Source organism: Marmota marmota, unplaced genomic scaffold (genome assembly GCF_001458135.2).
Source record: "Marmota marmota marmota unplaced genomic scaffold, marMar, whole genome shotgun sequence".
Taxonomy (NCBI): domain Eukaryota; kingdom Metazoa; phylum Chordata; class Mammalia; order Rodentia; family Sciuridae; genus Marmota; species Marmota marmota.
The window spans coordinates 4,501,251-4,513,362 of NW_026000261.1; the positions used below are offsets into that span (position 1 = coordinate 4,501,251).

Genomic DNA, 12,112 nt, shown 5'->3' on the forward strand with positions numbered 1-12,112 from the left:
ATTGAGTTAGTTCGTAGTCAGGGTTAACCCCAGATTGAGTGTTGTGTTTCTTGACTATTTAAATATTTTCCAATCTCCTATTGGAAGAATTTTGCAAACTCTGAAGTCCATGGAAATGACTCGTGACTGAGTATGAGCTACAGCAAACTTTCTGTGCTCCAAGGCTCAAAAGGCTTAAGATTTCTACCCCTTAGACTGGAAATGCCAATCTCATATTTTAAAGAATTGCAGTTCTTTTAATGGTCTTTAGCATGGTAGTACAAGGTGAATAAATGACCTGTTTTAGGTTGGCCTAACTTCTCTTAAAATGGGCCATTTTAAATTTCCATTTTACAATGGACTTTATGGGTAGGAATATGTCTGAACCATTCTAAGCAATAAAACTTTTCAGGTGTTGAATTGCATCCATTTGCTTGTTACATCTCTCTTCCAATGTAAGTAGCCAAACGGAAGATCCTTATGGATCTCATAGAGGACACTGGAGAAATATTGATCAATTTGTAATTGATCCCTAAAGTATTAATGATAACAGTAGTCTTGAAGCTTAGATTAATTAACTTCTATTTCAGAAATTGCTTGAGTCTCATGCCTATTATTTTTACCTTGCTTGCCAAAATAGCCCTTTTGCAAACTCCAGTTTTTCTTTTCTCCCAAAAAAAAAAATCTCTTGAGAAATCAACTTTAATTCCCTTGGAAAGAAGGATTTCAAATTTTATTTTTTATTTTCCTATGACTTGCTTGTAAAAATTTAGGTTCAGTGTTGGATAGTGATGCATGCTCATTCATTTGAATTTTCTCTTACATCTTTGCAAGACCAGAGAGGCAGTCCTTTTTCTTATGCAGGCAAACAATGCTTGCACTCATGTAAATTCTCCAGCACTTCTTTTCTAGCAAGCTAGACCCCTAAGCATCAGTGATCCCTATCCGTTACAAGGGATCTGTTTTAAGTCTTTTTTTTTTCTGCTTCTTTCCAACAGCTTGAGTACACTGCTCCTTGAAGATTCTGAGTTACATTTTGCAGTGACCCAAATGAGAAAAAAGTGGAAAATGGGAGGCATGAAATACATCTTTTCCTTCCTGTTGTTCTCTCTTTTCCTAGAAGGAAGCAAAGCAGAACAAGTAAAACGTAAGTGTCTTGAGTTTAAAAATAATATACTTTCTTATAATTTCTTTGCAAATGTGGCTATATTCTGTAGGGACTGTGATTTAACCCAAATGTGGCCATTCTGCTATTCTACAAGAAGAAAGTGAATGTTACTGGTTTATTCATGAGTTGATAAAAGAATGAGGATTTTGAATAAGGCTAACTAAGTTTGGTGCTGTTTTTCTGATTATTATATAGTTTTCATCTCATAGAACACATGACACATTAGCCTATTTCCCCTTTCCTTTTCTAAACTGTACAAATCCCATTCCATTTTACGTAACTCTAGAAATATCTGACAGATGAGCTGGATTTTTTCCCAAATTTTAGATACTGAAGAAAAGGTTTTCAGTTTATGAAAAAGAATAACACAGAAAAGAAAAAAGAAAAGAAAAAGTAAAGCAGGCTCTGCCTGTTTCCTTGTGCCGAAAAACGGGGAAGGAAGAAACCTTCACATGAACTGGATTCAGATGAAAAATCCTTTGAGGAAATTGAGATTCCAGGGACCGTTAGTAAATTGGATGTCATTTATTGAAAGGAACGTCCCTGCAAAGCCAGGGAATATTTCTAGAAAGTCAGCGATCCGTGTGATGGGCTAACACATTGGAGAAAGCAGAGAGTGGCAAGAGAGGGTGATAATTAACCCTCCTTACCACCACATTTGGGAGATTTATGAGGAACCATTGACATTTCTGATCTTGTTAGGTGCTTCGTGCTGCCTTTGTATAGTATGGGCTTTACCTTCATCAGGCCAAGTGCAGCAACTTCTGAGGTGGCTGCTTGCTCTATATTTAAAGGAAAAACCATAGCTCTAGTTCCCCTTTATGGCTGCATCAGAAAGAAGCACAAAATGGAATTGGTCCAAGAGGGGCATTCTCTGCTCCACTGAACTTATTCATGAGAAGAAGCTATGAAAATATTCTTGGTAGGAGCTGCAGCACAGCAGCATCTGAAGCCCACCACTTAAACATTTATCTCCTTTATCAGCATAAGTTAAATATATCAGGCAGAAGGCTTGCTGACAGGGAGGATGGTGCCAAGCTTATTCCATAGTTAAATGCATTTCTGTCCCACTGTGATTTTCATAGTAAACTTAATCTTCTTCCCAGGAGAAATAGTGATTTTGGTTAGGCTTTTAAGCATGAGTGCTCTGTAGTACTATCTAGTAAGCTTGGGACACCAAAAGAAGTTTATCAGGGCATGATCTCAGTAAGGAAACTTGGATCCATGCCCCTCTCTCCTTGTATTCCTTAAACTACCTCCTCCGGCTTCTGCTTGAATATAGTTCATCTTCAGAGCCTTCCTCTTCCAAAAGTTCTTCTTGATTTAAGTGGATGTGATAGAAATATTGTAGATTTATTCTTAGCTCCGTTTATAATCATCAGGAATTAAACATCCCTCCTCTCTTAGAAAGAAACTTCCATTATGGCCTGTTACTGATGGCTTCATGGAGAAAGCTTGGACCTCTAATTAGACCATCTCTTCTGTGAGGCCTTCTATATTTAAGAAGTATTGAAGAACATAGTCCATGAAACTTAAAGCTTTGTTGAAAAACCAAAGAGAGCTGTAATTTTAAAAATACTTATGCACCCAAATAAGTATTTTCTAATGTTTCATAGTGCCTATGAATTTGTCCCCAGCCATTTTAATATCCAGGTGGCATAAAGGCAATTGTGTAACAGATGGCCTAAAGCACCCAGTTCTGGTCTAATATTTCAGGATTATAGTCATAAGATGAGTCCAAGTTCATTCCCTCAGTGAGCTTCATTCTATGTGGCTGCACCCAAGCTGACTATCTCAAAGATGTATAAAGTTATCTCTACTAAAGAGGAAACCTCAAAGTGTGTGTCCCATTAAGTTGACTTAAAACACACACACACACACACAATATGTATGCAGAGACAATGCACTTCTAATGATGAGAAGTTAGAAACAGAAATGTCAATCCATAGGGGATTGGTTACATAAATGATCAAAGTAATATCATACTACCATTTGAAAGGACTGCTTAATGAAAATTTGGTGGTTCTGGAAAATGTATAAATTAACTTATTTTTAGATTTCTTAAATTATAATTAACATATGCTTATTATTCAAAACAAAATGAAAATATCTAACTGCATAAAGAACATGTACCCCTTAACTCCCATTTCATTCTCCAAAAGTAAACATAACTAGTGATTTGCTATATGCACTTCAAAACTTTTCTTTGGGTTCAGAAACCATACACACATGTCTATATGGTTTTTTCTTTCACAGAAATTGGAGCTTATACACATTTTCCTGTAACATGCTTTTACTCAACAATATGAGTAGGATATCCTTTGATGTCATAACATTGCAATATAACAGTGCCATATCCTTTCTAATGTTTTATAGCTTCCAATTGTGTATGTGTACCATGATTTTTTTAGCTAGTCTCTATTTGTAGATATTAAGGTTGATTCAATTTTTGCCATTATAAGCAAGGCATTAGTGAACATCTTAGACACTAATGAAAGTATTTGTGAGAAATTTGTAGACAAAGTGCATGCTCAGTTTTTAAAAAAATATTTATTTGTAGATGAACACACAGTATCATTATTTATTTTTATGTGGTACTGAGGATTGAACCCAGTGCCTCATAAATGTGAGACAAGCACTTTACCACTGAACTACAGCCCCAACCCCAAAATGTTCAGTTTTAATCTTGGTAAATACTGCCAAACTTCTCCTCAAATAAGTTGTATTAATTAACAATCTCACCATCTGTCTATGGGAGTCCATTTATAATAACTTTGGAGAGTATTAATCTTTGTACTTAGAGGACTGTTTAATATGAGAAATCATATTTTAGTTTTGCTTTGATTTTTCTATTACTGTAGCATCTTTTCAACAATATTTTAGTTCAATTAAATTTCTTCAGTGAATTACCTGTTTTTTTTTTTTCATTTGGGCTGCATATCTTATTTATGTATAAAAGCTTATTTATTAACCTTTTGTTATTTCAAATTTTGTCACTAGCCTTTTATATAACATATATTATTTTTCTCATTCTGTCATTTGCTTTAAACTTTGTATAAGTTGTATTTTTCATATTGAAGTTTTAAAATTTTATGTATTCAGATCTGTCATTCATTTCCTGTATGGCTGCTGGATTTCTTATTCCTAAGGTTTTTCCCACCTATAGTCTTATATTTTCTTCTGCTGCTGCCAAAATTTAGGAGTTTATCCATATTTTTCTATTCCATTTGAAATTTATATTCATGCATGGTATGCAGTAGGGAACTATTTTTTTAATCTCGGAATGTTAAGATTATGAATGTTATTTTTGTTCTTCTTTGTGCTGCTTCTATCTATTCCAAAGTTTCCACAGTTGGCAAGTATGGCTTTTTCATCAGGGAAAAGTCTTTTAAAGTAAAAGAATATCACATTTCTCATGTTTTTACTGTCCAGTTCTGGAGAAGGTTAGTTGGTATGGGAGTTGATGAAGGTCAAGCAGGTTTATTTTTTAAATTTAAAAAGTAACTGGGGAAAACGAGAAATAAACCTTCATATCTCTCTTTGTGGTCTCATTCCATTTTACCCAAGGAACCCAAAATATTTTCTGGAGCTGGTTTGAATATAAGCTTGTAGGTCAAGGAAGGGGTTCTGTCATCTGTTTGCTCTCCTATTTGGGGCATCATGGTGGAATGTAGGTGGAATACTCTTATGGTGAAAGATGTTCTCTCAATTGAAGGAATAAATATGACAAGGGCTGGAAAAAAATGCTTTATTTGAGGAAAGCTCTTTGACAAGAAATGGTGAAGGTTTGTGCTGCCACTTGCTGTTAGCTAATTAGCCACAGTTACAGTTGTTTTCATAAGAGAGAAGACAGGCTTCCCAGACCAGGAAATACTGATAATGCACTTCAATGGATGAATGAGCCATTTGTTGCTTATGTAAAAGTTTGTTACTGTCCACCCCGCAGCAAGGTTTGAGGTCTTTAGCCAGGGAAAGATCTTTCTGTAACTCCATTATGTTCTGTTGTTAAAGTTGTAGTCAATGAGGCCAGGAAGTTCTTTTGAAGTTCAAAGGAGCGTAACATTCACAGCATAATATTCATGCAAATATGGGACAAATGGGCTGAAGAGTTCATCCCGTTTGGCAGATCTAACTTAGGTAATGAACTATTGATCAAAGTGAGGTTGAAAATTGAATTATTAAAAAAATATTCTATTATATATTTCTAATGGGCCAGCCTGTGCCAAGTCTGGCAAAGACTTAGAGACAAATTGTTCACATATCGATTTCATGGAGTCTATCCCTGCTTTATAAGGTGAGTTGATGGATCTTCAAGGGACCTGGTTCTCATTCATTTTTCTCCTTAAGAGAAAAAAGTTTCTAACATTCATATTTGCATTAAAGTGGGCCTCTGGACTTCTCAGGAAAGGAAGGCCATGAAAAGATTGAAGAGAAAGAAGAAGATATTTAGAAAGCTTGAGATATGTGAAGCACCATCTTCAGAGGCCACCAGATCTCTCTGTCTCTGTTGTGAAAGCCAGCCAGAAAGGCATGGGTTTTCCAGGTTCTTCTTGGACATTTAAGGTGATTATTGGATAATAATAAGAAGCAAGCAAAAGAGTTACCTAGTCACATCTTAGAAGTTTAAGTAGTTGGAAGTAGAAGAAAGGAACTATATTTTAAAATTAGATAGTTTCATGTTTTTTAAACTAAATTCTTAATTATTATTTTATTTTGGGAGACTACAATGTGGCTTGGCATGGAGATTCTGAAGTTAGCCTAGATTCAGCTCCCAGCTCCATGACTGTCTTATGTACCTTAGGAATGTTACTTATCCACTCCAGCAATAGTTTTCTTATCAGAACACAGGGGAAACAATAGCATAATTATTATCATCATGGTAATTTGAAGAATAAATGAAATTGTGTATACCAAGTGCTTTTTCACAGTGCCTGGCTCGTAGTAAGCTTTTAAAAAAAAAAAAAAAATTAGATGTTAGTGAATCTTTAATTTATTTATTTATTTTTATGTGGTGCTGAGGGTTGAACCCGGTGCCTCACACATGCTAGGCAAGCGCTCTACCACTGAGCCACAACCCCAGCCCTCATAGTTAGCTTTTTTAAAACTACCTTTTTGGTTGCTGGTGGATTTTTATTTATTCATATTTATATGCAGTGCTGAGAATCACACTCACTGCCTTACACATGTGAGGCAAGTGCTCTACCACTGAGCCACAACCCATCCCTCATAGTTAGCTTTTAATGAATGGTAGCTATTAGAGCAATTCTCCAACAAGTCAAATTATATTATACCCTTAATTTTAAGATCGATATTTGAAACCAAATGAGGTCAAATGACCATACAGGGACGAAGAGCAAGTCCTTGCCAGAGTCGGAACCAAAATCCATGTCTCCAAATTCAGTGTTCTGTTTACTACACCAATTTGCCTCTAGCAATTCTTTGAGGAAGCCAATTCATTCTGTTGAATAGAAGCCCAGTCTCTTACACATGGTAGCTACTTAATACATTAGAGATGATCCAAGTGAATGAATAAAGAACTTTGTAGCAGGAATTCCTAAGAGAGGCAGTATAATATTTGAGAGTTTAAAGACTGGGACTAGGACTGAAAATATTCAGGAACCTAAGGAATCTAAGCCAAAGGAAAGTTGTGAGGAAGGTTAAAAATATGTGCCTTTATATCCATACTTCTTAGATTTCCTTGCCTTCTCAGTAGGATTGGAATGTCCCTGTAGTTTAGTGGAAAGAGGACTGCACTTGAAGTCAAGAGACCTGATTTTTTGGTCAGTCCTGTGATGCTTGCTGTGTGGTATTGGTTGAGTCACTCATGTCCTTTGAAGTAAAAATTCAAGAATTCTTGCTTCCTTGACAGAGAACTAAGGGACAACAAAATACGGGATAGGGAGGCGGGGCAAGGGAAACCAAAGCACTGGTTTTGGGTACTTGAAGCAAACAAACTATCTGGACTTTATATATTGTCACAGAGTCATTGCAAAATAATTTTATTCCTTTAAGATTTATAGCCTGGGGTTGGGGTTGTGGCTCAGTGGTAGACCGCTTGCCTAGCATGTGTGAGGTTCTGGGTTCGATCCTGGAACCAAATAAAAATAAAATAAAGGTACTGTGTCCACCTACAACTTAAAAAGTTAAAAACAAGATTTATAGCCTGGTTGTTTCAAAAAAGGTTAGATATAGTTTAGAGATGAAAGTCTAGGTGGAAAATAATGATTTTAAAGATGAAATAAAATAGAGGTCATCTGAAGAAAGCAGAAAGAATAGATGTATTTAGCATGTGGTTTAGTAGATTATAGTATTTGCACTGTAAATTTGGCTTATTCCTCCTGAAAAGATAAAAATAGAAATTTCAGGCTTGTTGGAAAACTTGCAGATTCAGCTACAGACTATTCCCACCTCTCATCTACCACTTGGATTGATTATGAGAGTTTGAATAAAGCACATTCTGGGTGGTACAAGAAGATCATACTTAATCCTGGCTTCTTAGAAGAGAGAAGAATTGTTTATCTATTTTGTATTTCTTTATTAACCCTCTGTGAAAGTAAGAGTACAAACATTAAATTATAAGTTAATAAACATCTTTCCACAAGCAGTAAGGGAATGCAGTATAGGTCCTTTACCTTTGAATGACCTTAATTAATTGAAAGATACAACATAGCATTCTTAAACAGATGGATGTTCAATATGCTTACTAGACTGAATTGTCAACTACCCTACCAGATGCCCTAAGCAACCTTTACATCACCATAATATCTTTTCTGATTTAAAAATAGATGCTCATTGTTAAACATGCAGAAAATACATAAAAGTATAAGGAAAACAAAAATCAGCAGTAATCTCAACCATAGTTATTTGGTGTGTGTTCTTTTTTTCTAAGTTCAGCTATATATACATATTATTTTACAAAAATGAAGCACAATCTTGTAACCAGTTTAGATCAGTTTAGATTTATTATGTCTATTCATAATTGGAGTCTTCAAATGCACTAATGGTGAAGAAATAGTGAAAATTTGGTGGTTTACATTTATTTGCATGGGATATAAATTTGATTCTGTTATAAAAAGTTTGAGTCCAACTTGTTTTCTTGACCAAAGAAAAAGAAACTATTCATGACAAAATGGAAAGTGTCCTTTAACTGAGGCTTGTGAAGCTGAGGTGCAGACAGACAGAATAATTGGTTTTATCTTTGAATAGGGGCTTGTATTTTTGCCCAAAATCCTAGGCCATAAGACATGGAAGAGATTATCTTTGCTAGAAAAATATACTCAGGTCAGGTTACATCAGCCAAGTAGCATTTCTATGAAAGAATCTCCCCGTGTCCTTATAAGAAAGATTAATGAGAATACTATCAACTATCAGTTAGCCATACTAATCAGAGATAGAAGTTCACAATGAATTGGAATTTCATGGAAAATCTCCAGTTTTTATCCTAGCCAATGGTGTCACCTTGCTTGACTGTCAAACCTCTTGAATTATAAACCCTTTTCTTTTCATTGCATTTGCCCACCTGTTAGCAAAAATCTGAAATAGCCACAAGACGAATAATAGGAGGCCCATACTGTGAATAGGACACTCAACATATATGTCTATATATNNNATATATATATATATATATATATATATATATATATATATATATATATATATATAATTTGGGGCAAATGATCCAGTGAATAGGAATAAGATAGTTAATTCTAGGATAAGGGAATCAGCTGTATTTACAGAATGAAGAATTTGGCTTCTTTCTGGCTTCCCCTTTTCACTGGTTTCCACAGCCTAGAAATGAAGTCTTAAAGTCCTGAGGGAATTTGATAGTCTTCAACTTTAGAAACTCTATGCCAGAGAAATTGGAAAAAAAATTATGCAATTACTATATATTGCCCTTCATACAATTCTGATAAACAAAGAAGAAAAGTATTTATGTCTTTAGTTTTCTTCACTGCTCTAGAAACTTTTTTTAATATTTACTTTTTTTAGTTGTAGTTGGACATAATACCTTTATTTTATTTATTTTTATTTTTAAGTGGTGCTGAGGATTGAACCCAGGGCTTTGCACATGCTAGGCGAGCACTCTACCACTGAGCCACAACCCCAGCCATCTAGGAATTTTTTAAAAAATAAATAATTAAAGGAGAAATTTATTCCCTGGTTGAGGTGAGAGACTGGCAAGTTTAAAGCCAGCCTCTGCAATTCAGTGAGGCCCTAAGAAACTGACCGAGACCTTGTCTCAAAATAAAAATAAAAAGGGCTGGGGATGTGGCTCAGTGGTTAAGCGCCCCTGGGTTCAACCCTTGGAAAAAAGAAGAAAATTTGTTTACTTGTATCTATTCATATAATGAACAGCAAAGATCCATCTCTTCTTCTCCACTGACCATATGTGTTATAATAGAATAAATATTATTGTAATACTGACATGATGGTGTGTCTACAGTAATAGCTCTTATCAAAAACAGTTCATGGAATGTTTTCTTGCTTTTGGATTGGTGATGGGGTTATTGACCTTTTGACCTAATCTTGGAAGATGGGAAATAATGATTGGACACAACATTGATGGTACAATGACTCATCCCTTTTGCTATTTACTTTTTGGAATTTTTGTTCTTGTTAACAGGGGCCACTAAAATAGCAGGGATTTCCATTTCTAATTAAATGCCAGCTGAACCATTTGAAAAATAACTATGATGATGCAGGTTGAAGGTCCATTTCACATATTAGTTGGAATTCCTTTGGGATCAAATTCTACTCTCAGAGAACCATTATTTAATAGAAAGTCATGCATTCTCCAGCTGGTATCTCTCAGGTATTGGCAAGTAATCACATCACTTTTTTTTCCCTCATGTCTCCTAAAAGTTGATGAGATGTCTTTGCTTCAATAAAATCATCTCATTTGTGTGACTGATCCAAGGTGACATACTGGAACTTTAGGTGTGGTTGATTATACCGTATAACTCACTAAATTCTCTACTAAGTGGAGCCAAACAAATTTTAAAAGGTCAAACTTAAAAGCATGTGCTGAAATTGACTTTATCATAATTTTTGAAAATTGATAATATCTAGTGTGTTCATAGAGAAATCAGTAAATTTGTACTAACCACTCCACTTTTAACAGCCATGCAAAACCAGGTTTTGAAGATTATGGTGTTTACATGTGTCATCTGCTTGAAAAGATATTATTGTCAGTAATTGCAGAAGCATTGTTTAATAGCACCAATGATGTTACTATTCAGCTCCTTGCTTTCATCCAGTTCCTGAATTTTGCTCCTTCAAGGAGTTGTGGATTTCTCTCTGGAATAAAAGTGGACAGATCCTATACCATGGAGATAATAAGACCAATGTACTTGGTCTAGGGCTGTGGCTCAGTGGTAGAGCACTCGCCTAGTACATGTGAGGCACTGGGTTCGATCCTCAGCACCACATAAGAATAAGTAAATAAAATAAAGATGTTTTGTCAAGCTAAAAGTAAAAAAGATTTTGTAATAAAAAAAAACACCAATGTACTTGATGAAAAACCACTATGTTTGTATTAGGATCAGGTTACTATCAGCATTTAGTGTTTGAGGAAGATATTTATATCCTTAAGAAGCATAGTTTAGGGGCTAGGGTTGTGGCTCAGTGGTAGAGTGCTTGCCTGGCATGTGTGAGGCCCTGGGTTTGAGCCTCAGCACCACATAAAGATAAATAAAGATATTGTGTTCATCTATAACTAAAAAATATTTTTTGAGGAAAAAAACATAGTTTAGAAGGTACTGGTATAATATGTAGAATAAATTCCATTTAACACACAAGGAAAATGCTATTTGTTTTAAAAAGAATGAAAATGAACTTTTAGCTGGGGATGATTTTTGTCTTCTCAACAAGATTTCAAACCCCTTGAGAGCATGAGCATACACTTTATGTTTTGTCACTGACATGGATACAAATGAGAGCAACTAAGAACAGATCAGGGAGGAAGAGCAGGAGGAAAAGATTAACATTGAACAGAGACATGAGGTGGGAGGGAAAGGGAGAGAAAAGGGAAATTGCATGGAAATGGAAGGAGACCCTCATTGTTATACAAAATTACATATAAGAGGTTGTGAGGGGAAAGGGAAAAAAAAACAAGGGAGAGAATTAAATTACAGCAGATGGGATAGAGAGAGAAGATGGGAGGGGAGGGAAGGGGGGATAGTAGAGGATTAGGAAAGGTAGCAGAATACAACAGTTACTAATATGGCGTTATGTAAAAAAGTGGATGTGTAACCGATGTGATTCTGCAATCTGTATACGGGGTAAAAATGGGAGTTCATAACCCACTTGAATCTAAAGTATGAAATATGATATGTCAAGAGCTATGTAATGTTTTGAACAACCAATAAAAAAGAATATTAAAAAAATGTAAAATAATGTCTTTACTCTCTATACCATTTGATGTTGTCTGAGTATGACTCGCCTTCACTACAAACAACACCAGTTCTTTGAAAGGTGATCAAAGTTATATGTCAAAAGTGAAGTGCAAGGATGTTTGAGAAAAGATGAGACAAGAATGTGTGGAAACCCTACTCAAGTTCTAAAAATGTGTGACCTGTACCTTACCAACTACATAGCAGAAGACACACAATTATATAATGGCCATAATCATTGGTTCTAAAGCCAGACTACTTAGGCTTGAATGCCATTTCCATAGTTGACTCACCATGTCAACTTGGGCAAGTTTCCACATCTCTCTATGCCTCTGATTCCTCATTTGTAAAACTGAGATAATGGGACCAACATTGTAGGATTATTGTGAGAATTTAGTGAATTAATATATGTAAAGCCCTTAGAAAAGAGCCTGGCTCTTAGAAAATGCTTCACGAATATTAGGTGTTTTTTGCTGTTATTTTTATGATCACCATTTTCTTCTTTTTTTAGAGAGAGAGAGAGAGAGAATGAATGAATCTTTTTTTTTTTTTTTTTTTTTTTTTTTTTTTTTTT

General features: G+C 35.2%; 1 protein-coding gene across 4 annotated transcripts in view; it reads left to right on the plus strand.

The window, feature by feature from the left end:
• Positions 1-12,112, plus strand: part of Chrdl1 (chordin like 1) — a 110,400-nt gene that overhangs the window by 2,876 nt on the left and 95,412 nt on the right. For all 4 annotated transcript variants that reach the window (XM_048796851.1, XM_048796852.1, XM_048796850.1 and 1 more), the window contains exon 2: positions 978-1,126. In XM_048796851.1, coding sequence (XP_048652808.1) covers positions 978-1,126 — 149 coding nt within the window. The remainder of the gene's footprint in view (positions 1-977; positions 1,127-12,112) is intronic.